Consider the following 19,067-nt stretch of genomic DNA (forward strand, 5'->3'; position numbering starts at 1 on the left):
TAGCTGACTGAGGAGAACAGGTAGAAATTGTAAGGATGGATGGATAATTACAGTTAAATCAGCTTTGTCGATAAATGATATCTCAAAGAGACTTAAACATCCTGGAATAAGTTTAAAAAGATGCAAGGAAACACGTGTTATTGGCCAACCGAATTCATATTTCAAGTCAGACGGAAGTAAAATGAATTCTTGGATATCGCATGCATCACTGCTTGCCACCCCCCTCCCCCCATCAACCTTACCTACGGCAACCTCTTCAAAATGGAAAAATGGGTACTCCTATGTCAATAGCACGTGCTTTGAATTGATAAAGAAAGCCACGCATTGATGAAAATAGCTTCGGTTAAGTACACTCTTCGGCAATGCCTGATGAAGTTTTATCTCTGTTTTAGTAGATAATAAATTATTCAAATAGTCCTGTTGAGGTTACCATCTTCGTCAGTCTGTCTCTCCTAATATCGCTCATAGGGAAAGTGTTAAGAGTCATTGGGAATGTTGGATTTTCACTCAGAGAAAGAAAGCGAAATGCATGTTTAAAGAAGGTTGAAGATTGATTGATGCATGGATGGTCTGTTGACTTTGTGTCCTGGTGATAATAATAGCTTTGGAACAGCAAAAGTAATCTTATTAGCGTGAATTCTAAAGGAATTTTACAGTATTCTTAATGGTTAATAACTATTGAGATCTAGGGAAGTTGGTTTTAAGTAGTTCTATATTTAATATGAATGCGGATTTTTTGAAGATTTATATTCATTTGATGGATGGTTGGATGCTGATGTTTAAGTCCATTGTTGGGTCCCATGAAAGGTTATCTATATATTGCCAAAAGTAACGGGACACCTGCATGTTTTGAAGAACCTCTTATTATTTCAATATATTAAACAATAAATGTTCTGGAATTCTTTAGAACAGTGAGAATTCCACCTTCATTCTTTTTTCTAATCCCTCTCAGAGCCTTATAAACTTCAATCAAATCACCTCTGAGGTGTGTGGTTGCCAAGCTCTGTAGCCCACATAATCAGAGTATTTTCTCACAGTTCGTCCTTGCACCGATCTCACCATTCGAGTTATGCGTATTTGGATCCTTTCAAGAAGCTCGATGTCTTTTTTCAGATGAGGTTTCCATACTTGAACACAGCATTCCAAATGTCGTCTTACAACCGCCTTATACAGTGGGATTATGACTTCCCTATCTGTACAGGATAGTGTTCGATAAATCATCGACAGGACACCATGACCTTTCCTGGTTCCTGTTTACACTGTTCAGAAAACCTTATATCTGCCCGTATTGTAACTCCCAGATCCCTTTCCTCCTCCACTGTTTTTAATTCAACCCCACCAAAGATATAATTTATTTGTGGATTACCATTTCCCAAGTGTAAGAGCTTGCATTTAACAGCATAAAAACATAGCTGCCATTTCTCTGACCATCTTTTGAGTCTGTTCAAGTCATCCTGAAGGAGCGCTGCTTGGCACTGATCTTTAACGACTCTGCCAATCTTTACGTCATCTGCAAATTTTGACATTACGTCTTTTATCCCTTCGTCGATATCATTTCTGAAAATGTGAAACAACAATGGTCCAAGAACCGATCCTTGAGGGACCTTACTCCTGACGTTACACCAATCTGAAGAATATCCATTTATCACAACCCTCTGCCTTGTGCCCTGCAGCCAACCCAGCAATTCATCTTAGAATCTTGCCAGTAATGCGGTATTTTGATCCACTCATTATTCAGCTACCAGTTGCGGCTAGTGGAAGGCCCCGGTTCATATCCCATCAATGACTCAATGACACAGTTCCAAAACTGTATATGAGAGGTTTTCTTTTTCCTGACTGCGGTTGTATTCATCTGGTCCGAAGCCGACGTTCCGGATTAGTTGTCCAATCTGCGATGGACAACCCAAACTAATGGTGAAACCACTATACTGCCAATAAGGACACAATGGCAGGAAGAGATAGATTGCTAATATTGCAATCTCAGAGAACTCCCCGCTGGAAGTCACTAATCTCAACGCCTCCATTGTACTGTATTTGTTGAACTGGTAACGTCTAGTCTGAACACAGTTGCTTTTTATAAGTATTCCTGACACGCAGATGGCTGGTTTAATTCATTTTCTCTAAATCCCAACAGTGTCCGGATACTTTTGGCAATGTTTTAGTGCTCGCTTCATTTAAATGAAAAGATTTACAAGTACGTTTAGACATCAAACAGAATGACAAAATTTTGGAGATCGACATCTACAACTCAAGCGGTTTCGAATTCCAATGATCATTAGCATAAAGACCATGGTAACCTACACTCTTATAAAACATGCTTTCGAATGAGCTATGAATCACATTGAAATCGAATAAGAAGTAGGAGGAGTTCACTGGATAGGCAGACATACAGATTAGCAAGGATTGATAGTAGAAGAAAAGCATCTGATTGCTTTTCAACAGAACTCATTAGTCATTTTATAGAAAGATAGACAGAGAAAAAAAGAAAACTTTTTATGTTGTGTGTTGCTCAGGGGATTGATTGCCTTCATTCGAGCGATAATCATGGCCTTACTGGAAGCTGATCGAACAAACGAAATGGGCATGGCACTGCGTTGACAACTCCGATGAACAGTGCGATTTATCGTAAACATCTTAACTTAGAACGTCAACTACAGCCGCCTTTCCACACTCTCTCTTTCAACGAACGGCCTCTGACCAATCTTCTCTGTCGTCTGCTACCGGCGACAGACTCATCAGACTCCTCCAATATTTCCCACCCCCATTCGATACAGAAGATGGCATCAGTTAATGAAGCTGGGTTTCTAATATTTTGTCCAAGCAGTGTATAAATGATTATTAAAGTAAGTGGTAATAAAAAATTGTCCCCCTGATTTGATGTTGTTGCTTACCAACAACGTGTGATAGTTAAAATATTGCAATCTCTCTCTCTCTCCATCTATTTGGAACTACATTTTTAAACACTGACAGGATCTGACTCGGTTTTGCTCTCGCATATTCAAATCAGTGGCATGGTTGCTCACGATAGATTACACTGGACATTCACTTGTAGCCAGGGGTCCCTTACACATTGCCCTAATGCGTCTGTTTACGCTCAACTAGCAGAAGAAAGGGAGTAGAAGTAACTGGGCTCTGACAGTACGCGACCCAGTTTGCGGGGCCTGATTAACAAGATAAATTTATAATTAGAATGTTTGCTTAAAGTTTGTTAATAACTTGCCACGGCAACTTCGTGCTGGAGTATTTCGTTAGGCCCCGCTCGCATTTGCTTACCAACGATAAATAGTCTCCTAGAAGCAATCACTGACTTTTGTTGCTATGGTGACGCCATTAAAAATTAAGAACACGCAAAGTCTTCGGATATAGAATTAAGTTAAATTATTTAAATATTTTGGAACACCTACTCGGGCGCTTCAGAAATGCATTGCAACTATTTGTGAACATCCCACCGAAAATCTAATTTAGTGTCAACAGATACGCTGGATCAGGATGGAGATGGATGACTCAAACAGTTCGGGGTTGTTTAAAAAGCCAGGTAATTTTGTAAGTCGTTTCTTTTTTGTGTTATTGAAGCGGACATTTGGATAAGACACTGAGAAACTCTAGGAAGAATCGCTGCGGGTCCCTTATGAGAAGTCCATATTAGGAATCCCTTTCTGAAAACCTCTAGAAATCTCTTACGTGGAGTCCCTTATTAGGAATCCCGCTCTGAGAATGTTTAGGATCTCCTATGAGGAATCCCTCTCTGAGAATTTCTAGGAAGAATCTCTACGAATCTCTTATGAGGAGTACCTTATTAACAACACTTATGCAGAGTCCCTTATTAGGAATCCCTATCTGAGAATATAAAAAAAATCAATTGAAATCCCTAATGAGGAGTCCATTATTACGAATCCCTTATGCAAAGTCCCTTATTAAGATCCCTTATGCAGAGTCCCTTATTAAGATCCCTTATGCAGAGCTCCTTGTTAAGAATCCCTTATTAGGAATTGCTCTCTGAGAATCTCTAGAAAAAATCTCTTGAAATCCCAAATGACGAGTCCCTTATTAGGAATATCTTACGCAGAGTCCCTTATTAAGAATTCCTTAAGCGGAGTCCCTTTTTAGGAATCCCTCTCTGAGAATCTCTAGGAAAAATCTCTAGAGATTCCTAATGAGGAGTCCCTTATTAGGATAACCAAGCAAAGTCCCTTATTAAGAATCCCTTGTGCAGGGTCCCTTTCTAGTTATCCCTCTTTGAGAATTTCTAGGAAAAATCTCTAGAGATCCCTAATGAGGAGTCCCTTATTAGGATAACCTCATGCAAAGTCCCTTATTAAGAATCCCTTATTCAGAGTCCCTTATTAAGAACCCTTATGCAGAGTCCCTTGTTAAGAATCCCTTATGCCGAGTCCCTTATTAGGAATTCCTTATGCGGAGTCCCTTGTTAAGAATTCCTTATGCGGAGTCCCTTGATAGGATTCCTTTATGCAAGTCCCTTATTAAGAAACCTTATGCAGAGTCCCTTGTTAAGAATCCATTATGCCGAGTCCCTTATTAGGAATTCCTCTTTGAGAATCTCTGGGAAGAATCTCTATAAATTCCTTATGAGTCTGTTATTAGGAATTCCTCTCTGAGAATCTCTGGAAAGAATCTATAGGAATCGCCTATAAGGAGTCCCTTATTAGGAATCCCTTATGCGGAATACCTTTAGGAATCTTTTGACTCCTCGTTAGGGATCTCTAGATATCCCTAATGAGGAGTCACTTATTAGAATACCATATGCAAAGTCCCTTATTAAGAATCCCTTATGCGGAGTCCCTTATTATGATTTTTTTATGCAAAGTCCCTTATTAAGAATCCCTTATGCAGAGTCCCTTGTTAAGAATCCCTTATTTGGAGTCCCTTATTAGGAATTCCTCTTTTAGAATCTCTGGGAAGAATCTCTAGAAATCCCTTATGAGTCCCTTATTAGGAATTCCTCTCTCAGAATCTCTGGGAATCTCTTATGAGTCCCTTATTAAGAATCTCTTATGAGGATTCCGTTATTAAGACTCCCTTATGAATAGTCGCTTATTAGGAATCCCTTACTGGGAGTCTCTTATGAGGAGTCCCTTATTAGCAATTCCTCTCTAAGAATCTAGGAATCCCTTATGAGGAGTCCCTTATTAGGAATCTCTAATGAGAAGTCTCTTATTAGGAATCCCTCTCTGAAAATCTCTAGGAATCCCTTATGAAGACTACAGATGTCGCTAGATTTAAATAGCAAGAGTACGATCTTTTATCATTATTGATAAGAAATGAAGGTTCAACAAGGAGTAATCTATGAAAAAAAAACGTTCGGAGGTCAAAGAAGTGTTGTCTTCCGTAATTCATTTTTAAGAGGAAATTTCAGGCGGGCACGAGATTAAAAAACTGCGTTCTGTCGCCTAGAATGACACGGATAACAAATGGCGAGGTTGGTTTCAATGGTACAGAAAGGAATGTTTTTCTTCACTTTTTTTTTTTAATATTTTTCCCCGCTTTACCAGTGCATTTCTAGCTGGGAATTAATTACAACAGTGTAGCTGACTTCTCCTTAATAGCATTCGTTTCCTTTTGACAATGGGAGCGACTTTTTTCCTCCTTAATTCCTTTTTTTTTTTCTTTCCATTTTTAATAAACTGTCTTGTGCAGTCGTAATGAATTTATTGCTGAAAAAAAAAAACAAAAAAAACTCGTAATATGTGAAGTCTGCATTATGGCGATCTTTGCTGACTAGGCAACTGTTTCAATTAGGAGTTTTAAGCATTTTGGACTAGCAATCTCTCATTTTCTTTCCAATGACCATAAATGCTTTGGGCCCCCCTCCAGAAATGGTCAACAAATCTGCCACTTGCCAGAAATGTTCATAAAAAACAAAACTGTAGGAAGACTTAAGTAGGTTCTCTTTCTCTCAGTGGAAAGCTTTTTGTATCTACGACATTTGTTCATCCTTTTACTATGGTACAGCGCGCATGGATTCAACGTTCTTCAGTAAATGAGTTTCTGGAGACAATATTCGTTACTCAAGTGTTCTTTAAGCGCGGTGATATGAGGATCTTGTGGAGTATCTACTCCATCTTTAATACAGCCAGTAGCTTAGGAAAAAGGATTAGAATTTTTATCATCACTCCTTGATGAAAGGCGACTGTTTCAAATAGGAGTTTTAAGAATTTTGGACTAGCAATCCCTCTTTTTCTTTCCAATGACTTCATAAATACTTTGGCCCCTCCAAAAATGGTCAATAAATCTGCCATTTGCCAGAAATGCTCAAAACGAAACTGCAGTCAGTGAAAATCTTTTTCCATCTATGGTATTTGTTGATCCTCTTACTGTGGTACAATGTGCATGGATTCAACATTCTTCAGTAAATGAATTCCTGGAGCCAATATTTGTTATTCGTGCGTTTTTTCCTAGCTTAGTGATATGAAGATCTTGTAGAGTACTTAGGACTAGAAATCTCTCATTTTCTTTCCAGTGACTTCATAAATGCTTTGGTCCTTTCCGAAAATGGTCAACAAATCTACCACTTGCCAGAAGTCTTCGTACAAAACGAAACCGTAGAAAGACTGAAGTGATTTATCTTTCTGTTAATGGAAAGCCTTTTGGATCTATGGCATTTGTTTATGTTCTTACTGTGGTACAGCGCGCATAGATTCAACGTTCTTCAGTAAAAGAATTCCTAAAGACAATATTTGTTAATAAACTGTTTCTTAACTCGCTGATATTCCTTAAGCGGAGTCCCTTTTTAGGAATCCCTCTCTGAGAATCTCTAGGAAAAATCTCTAGAGATTCCTAATGAGGAGTCCCTTATTAGGATAACCAAGCAAAGTCCCTTATTAAGAATCCCTTGTGCAGAGTCCCTTTCTAGTTATCCCTCTTTGAGAATTTTTAGTATCAACTCCATCTTTAATGCGGCCTAGGAAAAAGGGTGATAACTTTTGATTAACACACCCTGATGAAAGATGGTTGTTTCAATCAGTTTTAAGCATTTTGGACTAGCAATCTCTCATTTTTTTCCAATGACTTCATAAATGCTTTGGTCCCCTTCCAGAAATGGGTCAAAAAATCTGTCACTTGCCAGAAATGCTCATACAAAACCAGTGAAAAGCTTGTTCCATCTATGGCATTTGTTGATCCTCTTACTCTGGTTCAACGCGCATGGATTCAACGTTCTTCAGTAAATTAATTTCTGGAGACAATATTTGTTACTCAAGTGTGTTTTAACTCGGTGATATGAGGATCTTATAGAGTATCGCTTCCATCATTAATACAGCCAGTAGCTTAGAAAAAAAAGAAGCTTAGAAGGATGAGAACTTTTTTTCATTACTCCATTTTGGACTAGCAATCTCTCATTTTCTTTTCAATGACTTCATAAATGCTTTGCTTCTCCCTCTCTCCAGAAATGGCCAACAAATCTGCCACTCGCCCGAAATGCTCATACAAAACGAAACTGTAGAAAGACTTAAGTGGATTATCTTTCTGCCAATGGAAAATTTTTTGCATCTATGGAAATTGTTCATGCTCTTACTGTGGTACAGCGTGCATGGATTCAACATTCTTCAGTAAATAAGTTCCTGGAGACAATATTCGTTACTCTAGTGTTCTTTTAACTCGGTGATATGAGAATCTTGTAGAGTATCAACTCCATATTTAATGCAGCCAGTGGCTTATGGAAAAGGGTGAGAACTTTTTTTCATCACTTCGTATCCATAACTGTATTAACGAAAAGAAAATAGAAGTATTTACATTTTAAACGTGGCGATCACTTGACTCAAAACAGACACCTTTCTGGTTTGTAAGGTGTGCAAATGTCTTACAATCCAAAACGTTTTTCACTACAAATAAAAGCTACCGAATAAGCCATTACAAATAAATGTCACTACGAATAAACGCTACCATTTATTTGGGCCATTTTGAAAGCCGTTTTATGCGATTGTAATCGCATTACCAAGAAAATATGTGCACTAAGAAGTTTTCGTATCTTTCAAGTGGATGTACTCTCCATGGTGTCTCGGGATCTTTACGAAGTGTCTCAAGAACACACATACATCAGTCATTAACTTGCTTATCGAGCTCAGGGAAAGTCGTTGCAATCCCCCAAGAGTTTCTTTCCACCACTTTCTTCCCTCCTTCGTCGTTTACCAACCACCCAACCTTCCTGTTCTCTGTGGAGATTATATTTCACAAGTGATTAAGTCTTTACGGGCGGCTGCGTGATTTGTTATCTGATGAGGGACGTTTTTCTGTGTGCTATCCTGTACAGACGCTAATGTCTGCCATCATCTATCAGTTAATCATCTTCCTTGCCCTATCTCTCCCAGACCTTCCTCGCTATCAGTATACCTCAGCTTATTGTATGTCTCTGTTTATTTATCTACCTCTCTATCTCTCCTCTAGTTTCGGCTGTATGCAGTGAGCGCGCATGCGCACATTACGACCATGATCACATGACCATCGTCTGATGACCGATTTAACTCTCTAAACATATTATACGTGTTGGTTTGGTGGTCTTCACTGCGTCAATATCGACGCGATACCCTCTGATAGTGACACATCTACTTGTGAACGAATTAATCGAGTTCTTAAGTCCAGCACATCTTTCCAACTGGTCTACGAGTTCCACTGTTTATAAACTAGTCTACATTTTCCACTGTTCTGAACTGGCCTACATTTTCCACTATTCTGAACTGGTCTACGTTTTCTGACGTTTCTAAACGGTTTAGGTTTCCTTCTTTTTCTTTCTGAGAGGATCTACAATTTCTGAGAGGATCTACGTTTAATTGAAATGTATACTGTTCCACAATTTCTGAGAGGATCTACGTTTAATTGAAATGTATACTGTTCCACAATTTCTGAGAGGATCTACGTTTAATTGAAATTTATACTATTCCACAATTTCTAAACTGGTCTACGGTTTGCATTGTTTCTAAATTAGTCTACGTGTTTCACTATTCCTAAACTGGTCTAAGTGTTCCACTGTTCGTAAACTAAACTACATGTGCCACTCTTTATAAACTAAACTACATGTGCCACTCTTTATAAACTAAACTACATGTGCCACTCTTTATAAACTAGTCTACATTTTCTATTGTTTCTAAACGGGTCTACGCACATAGAAATTTATATCATTCCACTGTTTCTAAACTGGTCTACGTTTTTTACTCCTTCTAAACGGATCTACGTCTGATTGAAATTTATACCATTCCACTGTTTCTAAAGTGGTTCTACGTTTTGCATTATTTTTAAACTGGTCTACATGTTCCACTGTTTATAAACTTTTGTAAGTGTTCCACTGTTCGTATACTAAACTACACGTGGCACTGTTTCTAAACTAAACTACATGTACCACTATTTTTAAACTAAACTATATGTACCGCTGGTTCTGAACTAAACTACACGTACCACTGTTTTTAAATGGGTCTACGTGTCACTGGAATTTATGTCATTCCACTGTTTCTAATCTGCTCTACGTTTTGTACTGTTTCTAAACGCATCTGCATATGATTGAAATTTATGCCATTCCACAGTTTCTAAAGTGGTTCTACGTTGTGCGCTGTTAAACTGGTCCAAGTGTTCCACTGTTTCTAAACTTGTGTAAGTATTCCACTATTCGTAAACTAAACTACACGTGGCACTGTTTCTAAACTAAAGTACATGTAACACTGTTTCTAAACCAAACTATATGTACCACTGCTTTTGAACTAAACTACACGTACCACTGTCTCTGAACTAAACTACACGTACCACTGTTTCTGAACTAAACTACACGTACCACTGTTTCTGGACTAAACTACACGTGCCACTGTTTTTAAACGGGTCTACTTGTCACTGATATGTATGTCATTCCACTGTTTCTAAACTGGTCTACGTTTTCTACTGCTTCTAAACGGATCTACATCTGATTGAAATTTATTCCATTCCACAGTGTCTAAATAGGTTATATATTTGGTGCTGTTCTTAAACTGGTTTACGTATTCCACTGTTTCTAAACTCGCGTAAGTGTTCCACTGTTTCTAAACTCGCGTAAGTGTTCCACTGTTTCTAAACTTGTGTAAGTGTTCCACTGTTCGTAAACTAAACTACATGTACCACTGTTTTTAAACGAGTCTACGTGTCACTGAAATTTGTCATATCATTGTTTCTAAAGTGGTTCTACGTTTTGCGCTGTTCTTAAACTAGTCAAAGTGTTCCACTATTTCTAAACTGGTGTAAGTGTTCCACTTTTCGTATACTAAACTACACGTGCCACTGTTTCTAAACTAAACTAAATGTACCACTATTTCTAAATTAAACAACATGTTCGCTGTTTCTGAACTAAACTACACGTACCACTTTTTTTAAACGGGTCTACGTGTCACTGAAATTTATGTCATTCCACTGTTTCTAATCTGGTCTACGTTTTCTACTTCTTCTAAACGTATTTACACATGATTGAAATTTATGCCATTCCACGGTTTATAAACTGGTTCTACGTTGTGCGCTGTTCTTAAACTGGTAAAAGTGTTCCACTATTTCGAAACTGATGTAAGTGTTCCACTGTTCGTATGCTAAACCCACTGTTTCTTAACTAAACTACATGTACCACTGTTTCTACACTGGTCTACGTTTTGTATTGCTTCTAAATGGATCTGCGTCTGATTGAAATATATGCTAATTCCACTATTTCTAAAGCGGTTCTATGTTTTGCACTGTTCTTAAATTGGTCAAAGTGTTCCACTATTTCTAAACTGGTGTAAGTATTCCACTGTTCGTATACTCATCTACGCGTACCACTGTTTTTAAACGGGTCTACGTGTCACTGAAATTTATTTCATTCCACTGTTTCTAATCTAGTCTACGTTTTCTACTGCTTCTAAATGGATCTACATCTGATTGAAATGGATGCCATTCCACAGTTTCTAAAGTTCTATGTTTTTCGCTGTTCTTAAACTGGTCTACATGTTCCACTATTCACATACTGGTGCAAGTGTTCCATTGTTTCTAAACTAAACTACATGTACCACTTTTTCTAAAAGGGGCTACATGTCACTGAAATTAATGTCATTCCACTGTTTCTAGAGTGGTTCTACGTTTTGCATTGTTCTTAAACTGGTCTGCGTGTTCCACTGTTTCAAGTTATCTTCGTTTTTCTATTATTTCTAAACGTGTATACACCGCATTGAAATGTATGCCATTCCACTGTTTCTAAATTGGTTCTACGTTTTTCACTGCTAAATTGGTTCTAAGTTTTTCTACTGTTTCTAAGCGGGTATACGTTTGATGATTGATTGAAATTTATGCCATTTACTGTTTCTAAACTGCTTTATGTGTTCCAATTTTCCTAAACTGGCCTACGTGTTCCACTGTTCCTAAATTGGTCTACGTGTTCTACAGTCTTTAAACTGGTCCACATGTGATTGAAATTTAATCCATTCCACTGTTTCTGAACTGGTCTACGTGTTCTACTGTTTATAAACTAGTGTTCCACCCTTTCTAAACTGGTGTTCCACTGTTTCTAAACTAATCCACGTGTTCTACTCCTTCTAAACCTACGTTACATGCAAATGAAAGTTTGTACATTAATCAAACTATTATTTTTATCCAATAAAGTAGACCATTTGCGCTGACTACTCCAAGATTTAAAAAAAAATGTTCCTGTTGTCCTTTGACCCTTTCCAGCATTCATCCACTTTCAAAGGTTGTAATCATGGACCACGTGAGATAATTAATCACGTTGCAGAGAATGGGGTCTGATTGTAGTGCGAGCAATAATCCCTCTTTCTGTGTTCGGGGACTCTTATGCGCAACAATGGGATCGAAGTAGCTCCGCAATTGGACAATTATTCTCTACAATGCCGTCCGACATGGAGACAGAAATAGCGCACTAATAGGGATCAAATTGCCGCTGCACCCTCCTTAGTTCTCCTTAAATCCAAGGATTACGCCCGTGAAAGAAATAATGAGTACGAATTCTTTTGTACGAGTCACGCTGGCCGCTCGCTCTCCAGTAAACAATGCTCTGTCGGGGTGTTGAGTTCGCAAAGAATTAGAAAAATTTTCGAAGGCGCCAATGAAGGACCGCCTGTAACTCTAATCCCGCCATGGCAAGGTGGGACCGCTCGCGTAATAAGAGCTCAGAGATGGTGTCGGCAATTGTTTAAGTGATGGGGATGAAAAAGAGTCGAATTCAAAACAAAAGGAGTCGGGTTCTAATTTAGAGGAGCCACCAGGAAGGGAACAAAAGAACAGCTGGAAGGCTGCGTTCCACTCACCTTTGAGACGGAGTACGACCAGGAGAAAGAGGCTGATATACATCCTGTACTCTATATCCCACGGCACCGTCCGGATCAGCGCACAAGAAAGCACGAAATGACGAAGCCCCCGTCTAAGTGAAATGTGCCTTTTCGGAAACATCCACCTCCAGCCAGCCAGCGACCTCTAACGGAGTCACATATTTTCGCGCGCGCGCTCGCTCGCTCGCTCGTAGTTCGATCGCGTGCGATGCGTTTGTGTCCGAGATAATATTTCCTCCGTAATCGCCGGGGGTGGGTGGATAAGTGAGTGGGTGGCCTTGGTGGAAATCTTTAAGTGTCGCGCGGTGTAACTTCCTTCCCACCTTTTCAGGTGGACAGATCTCTGTCCGATGTCTTCTTCTTCACGGGAGGGTTGGCCACATTGCGATGACGTCATGGGTATCGGCGCGGGAGTTTCGTAGTAAGTTTGGATTAGAAGAGCGCGTCCACAAAAAAGACCTTAAACATTCCTCAATCGCTTCAACTTTTTTTTTTTTACACGCGTGTAATAAAAAGTTTATCACTCACACGTGCTGTGTTAATGAAGGTCAGATGAAAGGAATATTCCCCTCCCCCCTGTGCGGCAGACCAAAAGACTAGAAAAGTTCCACTAAGCTGCTGTGGAGGATGCCTCGATACATCCTTAAGTCAATATGTGAGGGTGGAGGGGAGAATGGAGTGGGGGCTTCATAATTCGAGAGGCCCAAAGAGGAGAGTAATGAATAGACCCAAATGAGATGAGCCGGTGGTGGATGAACATTATGACTCTCGTGTATAACAATGGTTCCGTTGATAAGAATGGATCTAGAGATTACCCTGAGTATGGAAAATAATAACTGCTCCTCACTCTGTGCTACGAGAAATTTTTTTCCTTTGTTATGCTTTAAAAGATTTTTTTTTTGCCAAAAGGTTTTAAGAGCATAAAAATTGCGTTTTTCTATTAAACACTCAGAGAGGGATGAAATGGGGAGTGGGGAAATTTACGAATAGCGTACAGGAATGGAGCAGAAAGCATGCGCAATAGGAAGGGAAAGAGAAGATGGGGAGGACAGAGGCGTAAGATTATAATCGGTTCCTAAGAAACGGTGGTAGATTATTTGGATCTACAGTCAACTCTCTAATTTGAGTCGTTGGACACTCTAGCCCAGTCCAGTGCACGTTCTCTTTAATAGCCTTTATATTTTTTTAGGAATATAAATACAGCGGAACCTATTTAATAGATGTTTATCCTAAGAAAAAATTCATTTTGGTATCATGGTACCATGATATGTTCTTACTAGTTGGCACATATTTTCAAGGTTCAATGATGGATCAAATAAGGGACGATGCGGCAATTTCTCCTCCCTCCCCAAGAGCCCGAATAATGGAAGAAGTGCCATGTGTTTGTGATATTAACGTCGACCATTTATATTCCCTCCCCCCCTGTAAAAAGAATCTGAATACGACCCTGCCAAGATTTTTGATATGAAATGAAAACCAGAGTAGTCTTCGGTGATTGGAAAACTGTGAAGTCCGTAGGTTGAAATTGGGTTATTATTTGTTAAGTTAAACATTTATGATAACATGAATTACTTTTGGTATTGGTATTGTCAAATGATTCAAGGAAGCAAGCTTATGTCCATCCCTCTAACCGTTTCTACAACTTAACTTGATTCAAACTACCCTCTTTCGCAACCTAGATAGAAGTTTATTCGAACAATAAACTCCCTGCTGGCTGAAGGGAAATTTCCACATCCTGCAACATCCTTCCTAAATTTAAATTTGTGCCCACTATGTGTGTCTGAGCTACGATAAGAATGCCATCAACATTTTAGCAATAATTCCACCTTAGGAACACGTTGCCTGGTAAAAACTGCAGCCATTACCAATCCACTGCAGGATGGAAGCCTCCTCAATGATTAATGTTGAGGGAAATGGACTATAATCTACAACGCTGGTCCAGTGCGGGTTGGCAGATCGAAGATATTTAGCACTCAGGGGCTTGAACCTCGGTCAACTCAAAGAGCGTGTGCTACTGCACTCACACTTGACCACTCAGCTATGGGGGCCGTCTGGTATCGTTATTTAAAATAAACAAACCAAGGGTTATATTGCAAAAGTCTTTTTCTGCAAATGAATAGATCTCACGTACACACTGAAATTTTCAAGGATAGAATTAATCCGATTTTGTTTCTACTGGATATTTTCATTGCCAATTGGAACCCAGTTAGAATTCTTCTGATATATTTCTTTTTTAGTGTTTTTATCTCTTCATAACTCTTCGCGTACTGAACGTGAAGTCTTTTTTTCGCAAGAAAATATTTACGAATATCTTTTGATCTAAAAAAGAGTTCCGAAAACTAACTCGTTAAGCTTTTTTTCCAGCTGGTAACCGTATTCCTCTGGGATCTCTATAAAAATGTGGGACAAAAAACTGTGCAAGTCGTAATGGGTTTTGCCATAACATCCTTGTAAAGGGCAGAAGAGTTCATCGCTGGTACACAAGATCCAGAGCGCGCCAAGGATACTTAACAAGAGGCACGACAATCAACAGAGCAGCCGAAAGGTAAAACACAAACAGCCATAAAAAATCGAAAACCGATTTCTGTCGTACCAGGTAGGACACGTAATCATCTTGACAAGGGAATATTTCGTTTTGTGGGTGCCAACAATAATAAACACCTACAATACACAGCCACATTCATATGAAACTTTTCTATTTGCACTTCATGCCCTCAGTTTCCTCGGGACAAAAATAACTCCTTAGTCTTTTATTATTTTTATTTCATTCGTTGATTTTATTAAATTTTAAAGATATGTAGTTGGATTAAAAATGAATATTCATTTAGCCTTTATGATGATACCTTTAGTCTTTATGACAGCATCCAGTCTCCTTGGAAATCAGTTATTTGTAAAATGTCCTCCAATGATTTCTGTCAATTGACCTTCAAAGCAGCGAACAGTTCTGCTCTGTTTATTGGGAATTCTTTCCTCATACGCACCCAACGATTCAATTCATCACAGAGGTTCTCTCTAGGATTCAGGTCAAGCTGTGAGCTGGCCAGTCCAACTTTTCAACGCGAATGCATTCAAGCCAGTCTGTCACAACGCTAGCTGATACATTTGTCTTCCATTCCACAGCCTTCCATTAGTCTACGGGGCAAGAACGGTTTGGCCTTACACCAAGATAAATATTTTGTTGGCACCAGTCCGTGCCAAAAAAACATTCCACATACCGTGATACCACCTCCAGATGCTTGATTTGCTTTAACAAGTCAAACAGAATTTATCTCTTCGTGTGGTTCTCGCCACGCTCTCTGCGCAAAACAAAGTGCATTGTGATTCCATGAATCTAATAATAGTCATGAGTTGGTTTAGGTAGAGTGTGGTAGCCGTCCTCCAGAAACCAATGGATACTGGCAGAATATTAACTCAAATAGTCAGCCAGAATGACTAAACCACGCAGACCAATCAATAAAACCCACAGCCAAAACCATGGGGATAATTTGGATGTGGTTGCTGCACAGTAATTGGCACCAGCGGAATGTTGCATTGTTTTTCCTTCTTAAAACTGGGATATTTCATTCCGAAAGACATGAAATTGTTCAGTACTGTCCAATACATTTCTTGCTGGATATAAATTCAGACTTGAAACGTTTGACTTGACATCCGACTAATTTTTGATTAGTCGATATTCCTTTCAGGAAGAAATCAATAGGACAGAGTTACCCAAATTTTTATGCCTTGCTCCACCCTTTCTCCACCAACTAACTCAACCACGTGGTAAGAGACCGATAAAAATTCCTCTCGTCATCGACGCGATTCGAACACCGATCTTTTCCACCCAGTGTGGGGAGAACGGCGATGTTACCAACGAGGGCTGTTATCTTACCAGAATTTATCTGGATGGATGCCTAATTTGTTGAAAATCAAGACTATTTGCAGAAACCATATCCCTCAGCGAATTAAGATTAGTCAGAGTTAGCCGCAGCAGAAAGCAAGAGTCATAATCTCTTCTCTTCTTCTTTGGTCCGGAGATTAAAGATGATACGACTGGAGCATCTAATCCATATTTAATCTTAAAGAGTGAAATAAAATCGCTTCATACCTGGATTAGCGGGATGGTTTGTCCATATTTTGTTAAATAAATGATCATAAAAACAATACATTCCCAAAAAAAAACAAGGGCTCTCTAAAACTCTTTTGGGGGCCTCTATAATAGGGAGTAATCAAAACTGCTGTAACAGCCGGAACTGGAAAATTCAACTAGAATAGAGATTCAAATATTTTCCATCTCCATCACAAAACTTGGCTGATAAATTGATGATGAGAGGCAGAGAAAATTTATCTTTTTTCTTCTCTTTGCCTTCATATCCTCTTTGACCTTTCGCTTTTTCAACCATCCATTTAGATGGAGGTAGATGGGTGAAGGTGGGACAGTGGGGGATAATTTTGTTCGAAGAATTACCATTTCGCAATGAAGAGCGTCATCAGTTTGCTCGGCGTGTTGTTGTTTGTTTTGTGCCGGATGGAAGTACACGAACAAAGACTTAGTCTCACCGTCGGTAAACCAACAGTTAGCCTTTTACTGCGTTGGTCGACACGACGATACAATCAGCTTGCACACGAAGTACTCACTCCTTCGGGGGATGCGAGGATCTCTTTTTTCTCAGCAGACCACTTCTCCAAGAAGAAACACAAAAGTCCGCCTTAAAACACTTCGCTTGTACTCGTGTGGAACATGATGTACTTTTCAAGTCAAGCAATCGCACGTGAGAGCGCATCGATACGTTATTCGGCCACTCGGAGCTTGTAATAACAAAAGCAGATAAATAAGGGGAGTGTAGCGTCTCGTGAAATTTCTAGAGAACTTTGCACTTCTCCATTTAAATCTCTCAACGACATTTTCGCCTTTCGAATAATGAAATATCGCTGGCGAACACCAACGTTGCCATAATTGAAACTGAACAGCGCACGTGGAGCATTTTTACGTCTCGTTCAGTTTTCTTTGTGGTAATTGAGCTGTTTAAGCTTCATCTTTGGCCAATGTCTACATTAAAGCGAGAAGAGGGCTGAGTGGAGTTGTTAAGCTTTCAGTCGGTAATTTGCAGTAGTTTTCAAATTCAAATGAGTTCACCGGCTGGAGTACATCTCCTTTACTGTACTCTTTGGGTACAGATAAAGAGTGCAGAAAAAAATTCGAATTAAAATGTCGACCAGCAAAGAATCGTCTCTGAACCATTTCAGAAAATCTCCATAGAAGGAATTCAACTATCAATATCAGGCCACTATGAAGCCAAATTGAACGGTAATTCATTTAATGGATGCTGATGTGTTTTCACTTTCTATTCAAGACCGTTCCATGCACTCTCTAAAGGATTTAAAATCCAGCGACTTCTCTGGACTATTTAAATGTCCTATCATACCTTCGTGCCAGTTTAAAACAATAGATGTCATGTGAACCATATAGTGATCAGCCTGGAACACAGGACTATCGAAATCATGTGTTTCTCAAATGTTCAGCGGGAAACACAACCTGATCATCCAGAAGATTTCTATCTCCATCTTGATTTATCTTAGTATATCGAGCAGAGGACCCGCTTCATAATAGTTATAAATCCCGACAGCATCACTGACCTGCCACCAGCTTGTATGGCGCCTTGCACGTAGTCTGGATGAAATGCCTCATTGTGTTTAATATCGATTATAGCCCCTGATGGGCTTTAATCTTCTGAAGAAACACTTTCTACATGTTTATGGCATGTGGAGATTGGAATCTTGCTCCACCACTCATGTACTTCTGCATTTGCTGTCACACTACCACATTCTTTGGCCAGTATGGTAGATGATGGCTGGACTGCATAGTGTGAGTCATTACTTTCAATGTGCCAGGATAGGTGTTGCTGGGAGACAGCTTCTGTTTATTATGAGGTGGTTTTCTGATGGTTTACTGGTCCTACATTAATCCAAATTCGGTCAACTATATTTCGAGTCAACTCATTCAAGGTACTCTTGCGATTTCCTCTTCCTTTTTGTGCATCTACCACAAAGAAAAAAGAAAATTTCCCATCGCTAGAAAGTGATTATCCATTTCCGCTTTGAACTTTTACCTGACGAAGTTGTCCAGTTAAATCTTAGCATTCTAAGTCATTCCTCATATGGATATCAATAGCAGCCCTTAGCCATCTAGTCACTCTTCTTGAGACCCCCCTCTCTATATGCTCTGTGTCTTTCTTCAAGTGTAGTCTCCAGACCATCATCGTTGTACACGTTGGCACTAATGACATTAAGAGTAGGAGACCGGCGGAATTACTTGACAAGTACAGGTCACTGATGAAAAAAAGCCGTGAATTAGGGTTGAAATTGAAAGTGTCTGCAATTCTGCCCAGACACGATAGGAGGGAGTATATGATGAGAGCCCTGTCAATCAATTCGGCCCTGGAAAGATTGTGCAGGGCTCAAGGGGTAGAATTTTTTTCAGCCTGGTCTGTACTTGTTAACAGGAGAGACTGCTTCTACAGGGATGGGATACACTTAAATAGAAAGGGTGCAAGAATGTTTGCTGATGCTATCGAGGCAATGTTAGGTGGGTCGGAAAACTGCTAGATTGGGGGGATACAAGGACTAATAGATTAACAGTAGCCACTGGCAGAGGTGAAAGTGATTCTTGCACTGCTTCTATTGGAATGAGCCGCAGCCTGGAAAATAAGATGCAGGATATTTCAGAGACTGCTGGGAATCATTGGGGTACAAGTAAACACATGGGTTGTGTTAGGGTAGCTAAGAAAAAGAACAGGTGCATGTATACTTGTG

The 19,067-nt window shown here is 39.4% G+C and overlaps 1 protein-coding gene across 1 annotated transcript in view; it reads right to left on the reverse strand.

Annotated features, from left to right (window-relative positions):
- The window catches only part of LOC150092000 (uncharacterized), a 155,904-nt gene extending 143,572 nt beyond the window's left edge, over positions 1-12,332 (reverse strand). The window contains exon 1 of the mRNA XM_090370771.1: positions 12,255-12,332. Coding sequence (XP_090226897.1) covers positions 12,255-12,297 — 43 coding nt within the window. The 5' untranslated portion in view covers positions 12,298-12,332. The remainder of the gene's footprint in view (positions 1-12,254) is intronic.
- Between the last annotated feature and the right edge of the window lie 6,735 nt (positions 12,333-19,067).

This window comes from Mastigoproctus giganteus, chromosome 1, assembly GCF_048544385.1.
Source record: "Mastigoproctus giganteus isolate SK-2022 chromosome 1, ASM4854438v1, whole genome shotgun sequence".
Classification (NCBI taxonomy): Eukaryota; Metazoa; Arthropoda; class Arachnida; order Uropygi; family Thelyphonidae; genus Mastigoproctus; species Mastigoproctus giganteus.